At 38.5% G+C, this 16577-nt stretch overlaps 1 protein-coding gene across 1 annotated transcript; it reads left to right on the forward strand.

Annotated features, from left to right (window-relative positions):
* Positions 1-450: 450 nt before the first annotated feature.
* Positions 451-15654, forward strand: LOC124289831 (calmodulin-2/4-like). The gene is made up of 5 exons (XM_046726509.1): positions 451-566; positions 11290-11314; positions 12274-12414; positions 13553-13795; positions 14879-15654. Exons 1-5 carry the CDS (start codon positions 564-566, stop codon positions 14908-14910), a joined length of 444 nt encoding a protein of 147 aa, XP_046582465.1. The 5' UTR covers positions 451-563; the 3' UTR covers positions 14911-15654.
* The last annotated feature ends 923 nt before the right edge of the window (positions 15655-16577 follow it).

Consider the following 16577-nt stretch of genomic DNA (forward strand, 5'->3'; position numbering starts at 1 on the left):
TCCTCCTGTTTGGCCGCCTTGTAAATTTTGTTTGTTTTTTGCTTGTTCGGTTTATTTTCATTGTTTTTTACAGGGCTCGTGAGGCCACCGATTATCCTTTGGCTTCAGGTGATGCCGCTGTGTGAGCGAGTATTGGAGAACAAACAAACTCCACTTAAAAGGTGCGCCCAGAGGCGATTTTTTCTTTCAAAATTGTTTTCTTTTTTCCCATTCCTGTGGAAAGTGGGAAAAACATGTCTGACGTAAAGCATAACGTGATGTGTTAAGAAAAACTTTTGTTGTAGTAATAACATTCACATATTGTCGTAATGTCCCCAAAATAGCAAATCTGAAATAGTTTAGATTTCTGCAACAGCCTTCCGGTACAGCTTTTAAGTTTAGGCTGATGTCCTATACGGCCTAGCATCGGCATGTTGTGTACAAGCCCCTGTTTGCAGGCAGTGCATAGGCAGATCGGGATTTCGTTTGATCGAGGTCACACAGGTAAAACCGGTTGAGCTGTGACGTCACAACCGATTGTCAACACACTCTGGTGCTCCGTGTTGCGCGGGTCGTTTACAAACATGGTAAGTTGCACAAGATCTTCAATATCCTTCCTCAAGCAAGGAATTACCTCAATGTTTGTTTTCGCGTATCTTAGGAAATGAATTTTAACCTGTAAGTGGGATATTTTAGCAATGTTCACACTACTCAAGACGCGAGCGTGTAGTCAAAATGGCGGCCTGGCTTAGCGAACGAAGGGCGGGGACGATCTTAGTGTTTGCCTGCGAATGGACTGTAGCTGGACATGACCGTTGGGTTGAATGTTTAAGCAGGTCAATAAAACCTCAATAAATGCTCCATCAAATACATGAACCAGATGGATTTCCTTGAAATGTTCAAATCTAAATTGACACACCTGTCATTTCGTTACGTGCCACACCTGAGAAATAATGTTCTCTGAGTCATTCGATTTCAGTAACTAAAATATACACAAAGACTGGCCGAGACGATTCCCCAAACAGTATGTGATATATTTTACCTGCAATACAATGATTAGCCTATATACTAGTTATACACATAAGATTATTAATTAAGCTGCTAATTTATAGTATTAGTAATAATTTACAATTAGTGTCATGTATTGTGCAGTAACGTTATCCAAATATGCCAAAGATTCAGGTAAGAGTTCCGCCCGTAATCCCCGCTTGAAATGTATTCTATTTATTAGGGTTGGGTTTGGGGTTAGATTTTAGATTTAGGGTTAGGTATACATGGGTGGAAATAACTTTAAAATTGCTAGTGTACTCCGGTACAGTGGCACATGTAAAATCACTTGCCCTGATAAATTTTCCACTATACCGGCCGTTTTCTTGTTGATTTTTTAAATAAACAACATAATTAACATTGGAATATCAACTGGACACCGGTACAGTGTGATATACAAATTTGCTTGCCCGACAGAAAAAAACACTGGACTCGGGCGTCAGGCAATGGGTTATTTCCACCCCTGGGTATAGGCTGTTTATGTAAAAAACATAGGCGTATATTCTTAGGCATATAATGATTAAAAATAAACACGGGGTTACGGACAGAAATCTTTCCCAATCGTTGAGGAAAAAATTGTCCTAATATCAAACAGGTTTCTTAGTCATTCAGTTCTGTCAGATAAGTGTCAGTAGAAGCTGTATGCTGTCATACAGCATGAGCAGTCATTATAGCTTTATCTTTGTTGTAAGTAAGTATTAATTATAATACTAAATAAAGTACATGAAGATTGTTAATTTCACAGATCTGTAGATTGTAACAAGTTCTTGTCACTGTGTACAAATATGTTTAACTTTCAAGTCAACAACTGTCATTACAAATGGGATGTGAGATTGCAACTTGAAGAAAACTTTGTGTAAAGAGGTTGCACATGATATTTATGCTATTTGTTTGCAATTGATGGTATGTTTGAAATTTCTTTCACATACAGGTCGAGAGACAATGTTATGTATATTATCCATAATGTTTGGGGAGCAAAAGAAGCTTTTTGTCGACCACGCAGCGCCCTGTTTTGTGACCATTGTTGTCTACCGTGTCTGAATTGTTAAAAGCGGCATAATACATAACTCAATCGCTCGCGACCATGTCTACAGCATGTAGATAATTTCTTAAGAACATTGGACAGCTTCCACGGTGTAGTGGCATCATACCAAGTGAATGTAAAAGAATGTCGTCTCCTTGTCCAGAGTTAAGGGGATAAAAGATGGACAGGTCCACTTGTAGAGTTTTCATGTATAACTGTTGCAAACAAACACACGTGTGCACGCACACACACACACACACACACACACACACACACACACACACACACACACACACACACACACACGGACACACACACACACTGACAGGGGGACACATACACTCACACACGCACGCACGCACATACACACACACAGTTATTATTACCTAAGCAGAATATTCTTGAATGTGGCATTAACCACCTCTCCATCTCACACTCAGCTTATTGTCTTCAATCATTTCCAAATACTATATGTGTACACTGTAGTATGTTGTCACCATCAGTTTGTATTTTCCTATAAAGTAGGTGTCTTATGGCTCCTTCAGCTGGTGCAAACAGGTAACTGAAACATGTATCTTCGTCTCAATGTACAAATATATATCATTTTGAATTTGGCTCCTCTGGGAAATCATGTAGTGTGAATGTCCGAGAAATCCACTCCATTTCTTAAGGTTTTGAAGCCAACGTTCCAAAGCTGAGGCCCATTATTTTTTAGGAATGGAGGGTTATGAATATTGTCTCCTATTTAAAACTCATACCTACTTTCTCACTTTAACAAACCTGTGAAGATGTGGGTGTTAGAATTGGTCCACAACAACCCATGCTTGTCGTAAGAGGCAAGTAACGGGATCGGGTGGTCAGGCTCACTGATTTGGTTGACACGTGTCATGGTAATATCCCTTAGATCAATGCTCAGGCTGTTGATGATTGGATTGTCTGGTCCAGTCTCGATTATTTGCAGCCGTCGCCATATAGCTCGAATATTGCAGAGTGCAGCGTTAAGCAACACCCCAACCAACCAACCAACACTTTAACAAAGCATTATTTTTGTGAAAAATATTTGAAGAATACATCAGAATTCTCAATCTCTTGTTTTTATACACACCGAATACATACTGTTTCACGTACTGCACCAAACCTTGTTACAGCTTATGTTTTTAATGCATGGTACATGGCTTTTAAAATTTTGTGGAGACCTGAACTAGTATTTTATCATTCGCATGCACGTTGTAAATACATGTTAATTTGATTACAATAAACATAGAGCCCTGAATAAGTATCATATATTATATCTGATTATTTTCTCTCATCAATGTAATTACTTTATAAGTGAATATTGTAATTGGTAACCTGCTGAAGCATGCCATATGGATCTGTAAAGGATTACACCAATATTTGAAAGTATTTAATTATGTTAAAAGTTAATTTTACACCATTCAACTGTAGTTGAGGTTGATAATTACCCTGACTGCACATCCTCAAGTTAGCATTGTGGGCTTGAGTCCCACTGGCAGCACACCCTTTCAGACAAGTTTGAAATCATTCACATGTTCACTTGTCAAAATATATTAAAATATAGTTCAGTCGTTCAAACTGAAATCAGTTGAAATGTTTCTAAATAATGTGTAATTGAAAACTAAGTGTCCATTCTTGAGAAATAATGGTGCATTTAAACAATAGAATGATGTCACAGATGTTTTTAATGAACTCTAAAATAGCTTTGTAGGAACAATTCAAACTTTAATTAGGTTATGTACGATTGATAAGGTGTTATGTAGCCATAACTGAAAGCAATTACCATCAGGGGTGAAAATAACTTTAAAATTGCTAGTGTACTCCGCTACAGTGGCACATTTAAAATCACTTGCCCTGGTAATTTTCCCACTATACCGTCCGTTTTCTTGTTGATTTTTCAAATAAACCACATAATACATACTGGAAAGTCAACTGGACACAGGTACAGTGTGATATACAAATTTGCTTGCCCGACAGAAAAAAATACTGGACTCGGGCGTCGGGCAATGGGTTATTTCCACCCCTGACCATATGTTTAAAGTGTTCATCAGTCATGCTGAGGACCAAGCGTTCGATTTCCCTCATCGGCACAATGTGTGGAACCCTTTTCTGGTGTTCCCGTCATGATATTGCTAATAGCAGCATAATATCCAACTCTGGTCAGGCTCGCTGGTTTGGTTGACATATGTCATCGGTTCCCAATTGCGTAGGTTGATGCTCATGCTGTTGATCACTGGATTGTCCGGTCCAGACTCGATTATTTACAGACTGCCATCATATAGCTTGAATATTGCTGAGTGGGGTGTAAAAGTTACTAAAACTAAACTCACTCACTCACTAAAACCCAAATCCCTCACCCACTCTGTGCTTTGATATCTATCATGGTAAAACCTCATACAACTAGATCCTCCTCCTCCTCCTCCTCCTCATCATCATCATCATAATCATCATCATAATCGTATCCCAATTGCGTAGGTCGATGCTCATGCTGTTATCACTGGATTGTCTGGTCCAGACTTGATTATTTACAGACTGCCGTCATATAGCCGGAATATTGCTGAGTGGGGCGTTAAACAACCAACCAACCAGGCAACCAAGCAACCAACCATCATCATCATTATCTGTGTTCTGGCATGTTTGATCTTGTCAAAGCTAGGATATGACATTGCCCCTGTTAAACCCTTTATGTGGTTAATAAGGCCAAGTTATAATTGATTATTGGCTAGAGGTGGTCAGTAATGATGGGTGTGGACACTTTCTAACCAGGTGATCAGTTATTGTCAGAACATTGCCCTGTTATGATAATCCAGAGGTCATCTGGTCAACATGGTAGACATGTGTTAAAGTACAACTGGACTGTTTCCCAGATTCAATAATCATGGTTAAAGTACAACTGGACTGTTTCCCAGCTTCAATAATCATGGCAGCATAATCCATAATCATAATCCTTGTATCAGTGAGGGTTTTTTTTCTGGCAGGATTGTAAGCACGATTCCAGAAAGAAGACATATTTTATCTAGGCCCTTCCTCTCAGCTGATCAGTATTTGTTTAACTTGCTGAATCTGTAGTTAATGTGATAGGGATTCGATTCTGAACTAGGTGATCTTGCCAGGCGAACAGAAAAAACATCTATCTTTTTCTCAAAATTGTTTTTAAAGTTCTCATTTACTTAACTTCTGAGGTATTTTTACTTCGCATTCTTTGAAATAATGTCAAGCCAAGTATAAATGCCTTTCCCTCTTTATGGGTCCTGGTATGACTATCAGATATGCAGATAAGCTGCTTATCTGCATAAATTACGCGAATATTTATGTGAAAACTCAATTCCTGTTAAGTCTATTGCGTACAAGTACACTTGAATTTTTGTAAATACTTAATGTTATATGTTAATATGTTAATATGTTAATGTAATACACACAGAAATGTCAAATCTTAGCCTGCATACCGGTGGATTGATAAAATAACTGAGGTATATTGAGAGGTTCTATTTCAGGAACTTGGCGTCTTTCTTTTTGTTTCTCATATTACAGGTCAAATATAAATAACAAACGCTAACCTTTAAACTTTACAATAGATTTGAAATTAATGGAAAATGGCAAAATACCCAATTGAGTTTAAGTGAGATGGGTATAATGTATTTGGTTACTCAAAGGAAAATTAGGATACTCAACACAAGCGAGTACATAACTCAGTGACCCAAAAAGTTATCTGCAGCTCTGGACTATATTACATGTAATAGGAACTGGAATTTCCTCTTCCGGGAATTTATACATGACTTAGCAACATTTTAGCAGGGATAGAAATACTTTTTTTCTAAGTGTGCCTTAAATGTGCAAATATTTTAAATGTGCCTTTCAGAAATCAAGTGTGCCCACATGTTTTTAGAATAGATGACTGTAGCAAAAATGTTGATCATTTGAAATTTATTGTTAGTAAACAACAAATGAAGCTTAAGAAAACCATCTTAAACAGATTAGACATATCAGTGATAACAGAAAACAGGTTACATAGACATATCAGTGATAACAGAAAACAGGTTACATGTAACCTGTTTTCTGTTATCACTGATATGTCTAATCTGTTTAAGATGGTTTTCTTAAGCTTCATTTGTTCTGCTTTCCCAGCACCTTTAATAGCTAAGAATTGTGTGACAGGTTATCTTGTTCAATATATCTAACATACACAATTTCCTCTTCAATAACCGAACTATCAGTACTCCCAACACTCTAAATGAAAAAACAACCAGATTTCCTTACATCATCCATCATAATTCCAGTGGTTTCCTGGGCGATAAAGTCAATAAATGTTTTTGCTTGTTTGGCATTTGCGTAAGTGTTTTGTTTTGGGGATTAAATGACTAAAGGTGAGGTATGTCTCTAAGAAATTAGGCATGCCACAAGGGCACTGAGAACATATTTAATCGTGCCATTTCAATATTTACCGTGACATGGCACCCTAATATATGGAATATTTCGAACCCTGTTTTAGCCTCTGAGCAAGTCTTGATAAAACTCAGTGTATACAATGTTAACAATTTTGTTCTGATCCGAATATCATGATTATAATTATTGCTGTGAGATATATGTATATTTCTGATAAACAAAAAGTGTAAATTAGTTGAATTAGTTAGCATTTTACTCATGACTCTTAGTGGGTGGTTGATAATATAGATTTATCCAAATTCAGGGGAGTGATTACTGTGACTGTCTCTTTTGCCATGTCTATCTCAATGAAAGTGGGTGGTGGGGTAGCCAAGTGGTTAAGCGTTAGCTTGTCATGCTGAAGACCCGGGTTTGATTCTCCACATGGGCACAATGTGTGAAGCCCATGTCTGGTGTCTCCCATCATGATAATGCTGGAATATTGCTAAAAGGGGTCTAAAAACCAACCCATTTACTCACTCACTCAAAGTCTCCATTTCCAGTGAAAGAGAGCATTCACAATTATTCCAAGAAGCATTTTTAGCCTGGAACCAGCAAAACAGATGTTGTGTGACTGTATTTGTGCATTGGTAATGAAATGTACGGTCTGAAGTGTCATTGGCATCACTTATTTTATGGACACTTGAAAAAATACATTGCCTGCAATTTAAAAACATTAAAAAGTCAAATTTTTATACATTTTTGCATTTAAAGTTTCAATGTCACTGGAAGAGTAGACAAAGCTCTAATGTATACATCTGTGAAGCAATGAAATTGTGCAGTGTAGTGTAAGATTTGATAATTACTTTACTTGGAACTCAGTATTTCTTGTCAGGAATTGGTTTCAATGAATATTATTCTGGTCTCTCAGGATGTTTAATTGTATTTTGTTCTACATGCTTTCTGTACATTTGTGCTTACTGGATGCACATTAATCTGTCTTGTAACACAGCAATATTTGCTGCATTGTATCAAACAGACATCTCTTGATGAGGAAATGTTTCTCTCGTTGCCTTCCCATATTTTTTAACATGGTACTAACAGGATTCAGTGCTCAAGATAACGGATGCCATGGGACTGATTAGTGTAATGAGGGATTGGTAATTAGGTACTTTGAAACTGTGCTCACAGTAAATTGAGTAATGTTTGGAATTATTGCATGATATGATCAGGGCTATGATTGTTTATAACTGGCTCATCAACCAGCGTAAATACTGTTTACATGATTGATACATGTGCTGAATTGTATGTTGGGTTCAGACGGACTCACTCACTCACTCACTCACTCACCATGCTCAGTTTGTGAGCAGGCAATACATAATCCTGTAGGAGTTTACTGAATAAAACTGTTGACTTAATACAGTAAGTGTTTTATTTATGATCAGGGATCTTGAAACAAAAATGTAATTTATTTTGTCTTTTTTTTATTTCCTGGTCGTGATAATATTTTCCTGCTTCCTGTGATGAAAATGTGAGAGTTGCCAGCTTGCATCTGAGATCATCACAGACCAAAGGGCGGTCACCATTTAGATAATCTATCCACTACTCTGGTCAGACTAGTAGTTCACTTACATTACCAGACTTCAGGAAAAATATGCCTACGCAGCAGATTTCACTGATCTCAGAATCCACAGGTCTAGTAAATGTTGTAAATGCTTGTTTGGCCCAATATAAACAGCTGTAATTAATCTATACATCTGTATATTAATGAGAATGATAAGAAGGTTTTGACACAGACCTGGGTCAATCTAGCAGCACATCTCTTAAGTCTGACTGAAATTAGGGTCATACTGCTCAATAGCCTGATTCCCACTAAGTTGGGATGGTGTGGATTTGTTGTTGCCCATGCTATCAACCACTGGACTAGACTGTATTGTCTTCAAGCTCAACAAATAGCTGCTGTTGACTGCATACTAAACATCCCCTCCCTTAGGAGCATCCATAAAGGCAGGGGCGGCGGGGTAGCCTAGTGGTTAAGGCGTTCGCTCATCACGCCAAAGACCCGGGTTCGATTCCCCACATTGGTACAATGTGTTAAGCCCATTTCTGGTGTCCCCCGCTGTGATATTGCTGGAATATTGCTAAAAGCGGCGTAAAACCAAACTCACTCACTCACTCACTCCATAAAGGCAAGGCTAGGCTCAGCAATGTGATTTATCAAGAGCATGAATTAATTCATACTTTACATAGGCGGATCCATGAATTTTCAAACGTGTGTGTCTTCGAACCCCTGCACCCCACTTGGCTCTGCCAATGCAAAACATTATTTTCAATTTGATCTTTAGTCATTTTCAAAAGAGGGGGATCCCTGAGAAGGACTGGTGCTACATTAGGCAGCTACTGTATCCCTGATGTTATGTAAAAAAAATATTTATGTATGTTCTTTTCAACTGAAGAACAGCAGTGAGTGAGTAGATATTGCTTTCAGTACCAGTAGACTCCTTAGCAGCATTGCAACTAATTGAACAACACAATAGGAATGTTCGCCCATCCACTAGAACTTATTCTGAACCAGTACTTCCTTATCCAGGGATGAGTTTTTACAGAACAACCCAATAGGGCAATGTTCGAAGCCAATTTCTGGTGTCCCCCACTAGATTGCTTATTCTGAAAGCGACAAACTCAGTCAGTCAGTCCTTCCTCACATCCAGGCAGTTTGTGACCCGTGAAAATCTAGGTTAGAATTGGTCTTCAGTAACCCATGCTTGTCGTAAGAGGCGACTAACAGAATCGGGTGGTCAGGCTCGCTGACTTGGTTGCAACATGTCATCGGTTCCCAATTGCGCAGATCGATGCTCATGCAGTTGATCCCTGCATTGTCTGGTCCAGACTCGATTATTTACAGACCGCCGCCAAAGCTGGAATATTGCTGAGTGCGGCGAAAAAACTCACTCAAACTTCTTACTAATACTTTTACAAAATACTCCTCTTTCACTCTTTCAGGCAGTTTGGGTGAATATAGCTGGAATATTTCTGAGTGTGGTGTAAAACTAAACTCACTCACTCACCCAGGCAGTTTGTGTCAGTATACATGTTGCAACATGACACCACCACCAGTCAACGCTGTACGACCGACCGCAGTTGACACCAGACATTGCAGCACTAATGATGCTAATTGTTTGTCGTATCCCGTGTTTATCGAACAAAGTTCATGTGACATTTATTGCCCAACTCTGAGCCCTATATAAATATCCTTGTTAATTTACCGGCAGAAAAAGGTGCTTTCTTCCCCAGTAGCTAACCTTCAGTGTGGTCTGCGTTAGACGGAGTGTGTGTGGACATGATCTAACTCAACACAGGTGTAAACAGTAAACATCAGACCTGGCACAGCAGTGTTGTATGCACTCCCATGTACCAAAGCATAACGGAGAGGAAAATGAAGGCGGCGTATCTCTAAGGGGCTGCATGGCCAACATTTCTTTCCAAACTCTTTGACTGATTGATAGTATTCTGTTTAAGCTTGTCAGTTGCTGCTGAATGAGTGCGTTGTCGTTCCTCGGGAAATCTTGCTTTCAGTGTTAAGTAAATTAGTGCTACAAGATTTGACAGTACAGAACATCCTGGGTATAACAAGAAGATTGTTTGATTTTCCTGAGACAGCAAAATCATCTTTAAAAAGCTCCCCTTCGCAGTGCTGGTTTATATTTATAATTAAATATGCTGTGATCATCCTATATATCATTTTGACCCATATAGTTTTTGGGCTGTTTCTCCTCTTCAGCAGTAACAGATGGTGCCTGTTAGTCTTGGTTATTAAGGAATAAAATAGATTGCCGGTTGTAAGTGTCTGAATGTATCAAATGTTTAGAGCACAAAATTAAGTTTAAGTTCGGTAGGAATATTTACTCTCAATACACTTGCTGTAGATATGGATAAATAGATATGGATAGATAGATAAATCTCATGCTGTAGATATGGATAGATAGATAGATATCTATGCTGTAGATATGGATAGATAGATATCTATAGATATAATCTATGCTGTAGATATGTATAGATAGATATCTATGCTGTAGATATGGATAAATAGATATGGATAGATAGACAGATATGCTGTAGATATGGATAAATAGATATGGATAGATAGATAGATATCTATGCTGTAGATATGGATAAATAGATATGGATAGATAGACAGATATCTATGCTGTAGATATGGATAAATAGATATGGATAGATAGACAGATATCTATGCTGTAGATATGGATAAATAGATATGGATAGATAGAAAGATATCTATGCATCAATGGATTTTCATCGATGCATCAATACTTTTTCTGAGCCGATAGTTATCGATACATTTAAACTGTAAAAGTTTATTGATATTTAGTTTTGAAAGTATCGGGTTTAAATATGATTATGTATTATCGCACAAAGATGATAAACATTTTTAATCCCGCAATCGTTGATCATGTGAAATATGATGTTATGAGAGTTATAAATGATTATTTTTCTTGCACAAAGATGAGAAATTCGAACTTTTTGATCTCTGAGAATCAAATATGTTTATCTTTTCATGGACAATTATGAAATATGAAATATTAATGTTCAAAATGTAACTAAATTTACACAATAATGCTGGGAAAATAGGTATCGTGATGCATATCGAATTGTGGCATGGGTATTGTGATAGGTATCGATTCATGAAACTTATGTATCGTGACTTCCCTAATAAATAATAATTCATTTGAGGGCCTCCTAAAGACGAAATGAGGTCATCTCATCAATAGATAAGTGTAGCGTGATCACATCTGCCATTGGTATCCTTGCCAGTTCCTTAATTTGTACTTTTGTTGTTTCAGTCCCTCAAGAAAGAAAAGAGAGAAGGTGAGTTGAAGTTCACATAATCAGCATCAGAAGGGTAACTTCTTAGAAGTTGGAGCAGTAAGGAAGGATGACAATATATGGATGAACGACTTCTTTATTACAGTGAGAGCGACGTTTAGGTGTAGGTTCTTTACTTAATTGATAACGATGCCTGCACCAAAACATCCCTTTAACTGTCATAAAGAAATTGTTCATCCAAAAATATTGTTAGCCTTCCTTATTAGAGTGAGTGAGTATGGTTTCACATCACTTTTAGCAATATTCCAGCAATATCACAGCAGGGGACACCTGAAAGGGGCTTCTCCCATGTTGGGAATCGAACCTGGGTCTTCGGTGTGACGAGCCAACGCTTTAACCACTAGGCTACCCGACCACTCCTTGCTTATGAGAAGCGGGTTCAGGGTAGTAGTTCAGTCCTGCTGTATCTCATGATGTATTTCACCTGTGCCGATGGTGACCCTGGATGAGACAAGTATAATATCGTGAAAACCGTTCGCTCTCTGGTTTAGAGTATTTACCATGTGTTCACTGGGATGGATCAATACATGCTCAGTGGCAGATATTTGTTCCAAAGTTAGTAGCAAATAACAGTAAAAAATTGCAGTTTGAGAAATTTCCTCATTTCTTATTTAAAAATAGGAGTCAATATTTGAAAAAGAACAATATTTGAACAATATTAAAAATTTACCTGCAAAAGGCACTTAATCTGAAATCTGAGATAAATCTATGATTAAATTGAAAAAGGCAGTATGCCTGCAGGCAATTACAGATAAATGGTAAGAGCTATGTATATTCCCTCGGTGAGGATGGTAAATATTGATAATATCAGATCATCTGTCTCATAGTTCCTGGTAATGCTTCACGATAGATACAAGTAAGCATGGTATAAATCCTGATATTGTCTGGTGATCCATCAACATGATGTAGTAGCTGATGACTTTTTATGCTGTGTGTTCCAGAGCTGCAGGAAGCATTCATCATGAACCAGGGGCCTGATCAGAGGCTGCCCCTGAGGATGCTGGGAGTTGTAGTCCGCTCCATCGGTTGTAGCCCTCGTGAGTCCGACCTCGCCAAGATCGAGAAGGACCTTGGTGGGAGAGGTTAGTGCTTGTTAATTTGCTCAGCTATATTCAAGGCCATGTTCACAAAGCCTAAGATCTCGTAACTTTTCTCATAGCTTTTGTACCTCCTATACTGTGGTGGCCCGTGGTCCTGTGCTCAATGCTCAGGTCACAAATCGGTGAAGTTAAGCAGCGTCGAGCTCGGAGAGTCCTTGGATGTGTGACCGTGTTTGGCAGCTTGACTCCTGAGAGTTTCTAGGACTTGAGTCCTGCCCCACAACGAAGCACATGTGACACATGTGGTCTCACCTTAGGCAAGTGAGTTTGTTCAAAATTGTCTCTGTTCACCCAGCAGGAAAATGGGTACCCGGTGGACAAAAAGTCATATGATTATAACCTTCTAGCGCCTAACAGGCAGCTTGGGTTATCCAGGGTAATAATGTGCTGTGCCTTGATTGTTAGCGCTATGAGCATACCTAGTGTGGAGTTTGGCGCTATATAAATGGACACATTATTATTATTATTATTATTATTATTATTATAGTATACTTTTCTTGTAGCATTCGTACCTTCTATACTGTAGCATAGTTGGTATGAATGTTACGAGAAAAGTTACTGAGATCTTAGGCTTACGAAAGCTTTGTGAAACGGGGCCCTGGGTTCTTGTCTTTAGGAAGCATTTGTCCACATACAAATTTTGTATATTGTTTCAGTGAAAATTTATTGACCAAAAAGGATGAAGTGTCCCTTTTATGAATGTTCTTAAAATATTGTGTTGTGCAGTGTTATACACAATTCAAACACTAAATCAAAATATTACATTCATAACAGCTGATATTAGATGAAGAGATTTGGTTTAGAATAATAATGTGGTTCAGATTACACTTAATTAAAACACATAGGTCATTTATTGTGTGTGTTGGAGCTGTGAAGAAAGCAGTATATATTTTCATTCAACCTTTTAAAAGGAATAGTGTAGCATTGGTACCAGAGTTTGAATAGAATTATTATCAGTTGTACAGTTAAGGGCACATTACTTTCAGGCTTAGCTTCACCTCTGTAAATGGAATAATGAAGCATTTTTACCATAGTTTATCTTGAATTTCCAGACTGTGAATATCTTGTCTGTTGGTATAGTTACTGGAATAATCATGTTTGTATGTTACCATGGTTACAGGTGTGACATCACTGGACTGCGGTCAGGTCGAGCAGATTGTCTCCAGCAACAGTTGGGTCCCAGAGTCTCTGGAGACACTCAAGGATGCATTCCAGACATTTGACCACGAGGGAAACGGCTTCCTTCCAGCACGAGACTTGCGGTATGTGCTCACTCACATGGGGGACAAGCTCGGTGATGAGGAGGTCGATGAGATGATCAGGGAGGTCGACCTTACTAGCGATGGACAGGTCAACTATGAAGGTGGGATATTAGAAGTTGCTACATTTATTATCCACTACTGATCCAATGATAGTATGATATGTCTGTATATCTCATTGTGTGGATTCTTCTGTATTTTCATTGGCTATGTGTATGTTATCAATTAATAATAATATATTGTCTGTTGTCTATAACCATTATTTACTGACCATAGAATCAGAGGTGATGTCGCCTCAGAAACTGCTGTCTTGTCTGACAACTTCAAGTTTACAACTAGACTTCAAAGCTATAAGGACCACCTCCGTGTTGTAGTGGTTAGAGCGTCCGCCCGAGAGCGGAAGGTCACTGGTTCGATCCCCGACCGCGTCATACCAAAAGACGTTAAAATATGGTACTTGTTGGTCCCTGCCTGGCGCTCGGCATTAATGGGTACAACAAGGCCTGGTCGGCTCGGAGTCAGTATAATGTGTCTGAGTGGAGTATTCATGCTTCACTGCGGCATGGTATCTCAGTGGACTAGCACTATAAAACCATCTTCAGTCAGGGCTGGTACAATCAGCCGCACATACACATACACACGCATGCACGTCGTCATATGAGCGAAATATTCTCAAGCACGACGTTAAACCCAATTTCACCTCACCTCACCTCAAAGCTATCAAAAGTGACCAATATATGTTATAGTGAGTGAGTGAGTTTAGTTTTACACCACACTCAGCAATACTCCAGCTATATGACGGCGGTCTATAAATAATCGAGTCGTGACCAGACAATACAGTGATCAACAGCATGAGCATCAATCTGCGCAATTGGGATGCGATGACATGTCAGCAAGCCTGACCACCCGATCCTGTTAATTGCCTCTTGCGACAAGCATGGGTTACTGAAGATTATATTAGCTATAACAATTTGGGAAAATATATCATCATGAACATGTTTTTGTATAATCACACCACTCATTCCTGTTAGTCACTTCTTATGACACCTTATTAGTTTGAATCCTTTATTGTATTCCCTTTACAACAATATAGCCTAATCGTATTAGCGTTATTGTTTCAATTACAGTCACTGAGATTTTGTTTTTAATTTTTTCTTTATTTTCATAAAATGTTATCTCTTTTTCAGTTCTCTCCAAGTCCTTGTTATCCTACATCTGATCGTCTGGTCTCTTTTCGGCTTTGTATAAAACATATCACATGCGAGAGAGATGGTTAACCAGATAGTAGGGATTCTGACATGAGGTGCCGGTCAAAGGGAGATAACTCATTCTGCCCCCAGATGTCAAGAATGGCTCCACAGTGGATCAAGAGACAAGTTCATATCCTCACATTCACTTACAGTTATTTTAATAACACATTTCCAATATTTATTTCTTAGTACTGGAAACATTCCATAAATATATATATATGTATATTAAATGGCAGTTTGAAATCTTCACGGAACTAACTGAGCAAATGATGAATTTTTTGACACATTGGTCTTCACTCTCTTCAAGCATTGTTGTTATATGTTGTTTTGAGATTTGTCTTTTCACGAAATATTATTTACATTGACTGTGTTTATCATCTGGAATATTGTTGAATAGCTTGGTACATATTTCTATAGTATACATATCTCCACGTTAGATTTAAGCCACTCTGCATTGCATTTCGATCAACTGAATACCTATAAAAAAGTATATCTATGCCAGTTTTGTAGGTATATGTAACTGTATAATCTAAACATACTGGAAAATGCTTGTCACTTTTTCTTCTGAATAAATTGGTTACTTTTAGGACATATTTAGGATATTTGGCTTGTTAACATATTTAAATATGCAAAAGTTGATTTTTTTATTTCTCAGCCATTTGAGTATTTTGTTTGATGTAGATAAAAGGTGAATACATGCATATCGTTACTTATTTAAACTTGGTTGGTTATTTCTTCACATCAAGGGGGCAGTGGGGGTAAATCATCCTGTAGATTCTGAGTGGAGCATGTACGGTAAAACTGCATAGTACCCGTGGCAGTCACGCACGCACGTACGTCACAATAATGTTGAACACAACGTTAAACCCCATTTCACCTCGCCTCGGCACCTAGGCTGTTGGTGTGAGATCCGTGAACCGCATTATTTTCCCATCTGTCTAGCCCTATATATCTGCAATGGTGAAGCTCTAAATGAAGCAAGTCTAGATTTCCTCAGTTTCAGGTTCTGAATCTCCCATCTCACTAAGAGTCTTTTTCAATTTAAAAGGAATTAGTTTCTATCAAAGTTGTATGTGTATATTCAGGGAATAAGCGTAGTTTACGTTAACACGCTTCAACACAGTGGATTATTTATTGAAAGGTGATGCCAGAGTATTTCGTCGTCATGGCGTGGTCTTGGTTCACCTCGGTACGACTTGCATGAACGCAATTCACGGTATTCCTTGGGGATTCGTGGCAGAACATTCCCCAGTGCCCGATTGTCCTTAGACTAACGCTTAGTCTCCAAATGTATGTCGTATCATTTGAAACAAATAGTTCCTTTTGAGCTGAAAAGGAGCCCCAGTTGGAGTGAGTGAGTGAGTGAGTGAGTGAGTGAGTTTAGTTTTACACCGCACTCAGCAATATTCCAGCCATGTGACGGCTGTCTGTAAATATACTAATCTGGACCAGACAATCCATGATCAACAGCATGAACATCGATCTACGCAATTGGGATACGATGTCATGTGTCATTCAAGTCAGCGAGCCTGACTACCCGATCCCCATAGTCGCCTCTTACGTAAAGCATGGATTACTGAAGATAATTGTAACCCGGATCTTCACGGGTCGCCCCAGTTAGATTGGAGATTCAGAA

The sequence above is a fragment of the Haliotis rubra genome, unplaced genomic scaffold, assembly GCF_003918875.1.
Source record: "Haliotis rubra isolate DU_JTF1 unplaced genomic scaffold, ASM391887v1 Scf45, whole genome shotgun sequence".
NCBI lineage: Eukaryota > Metazoa > Mollusca > Gastropoda > Lepetellida > Haliotidae > Haliotis > Haliotis rubra.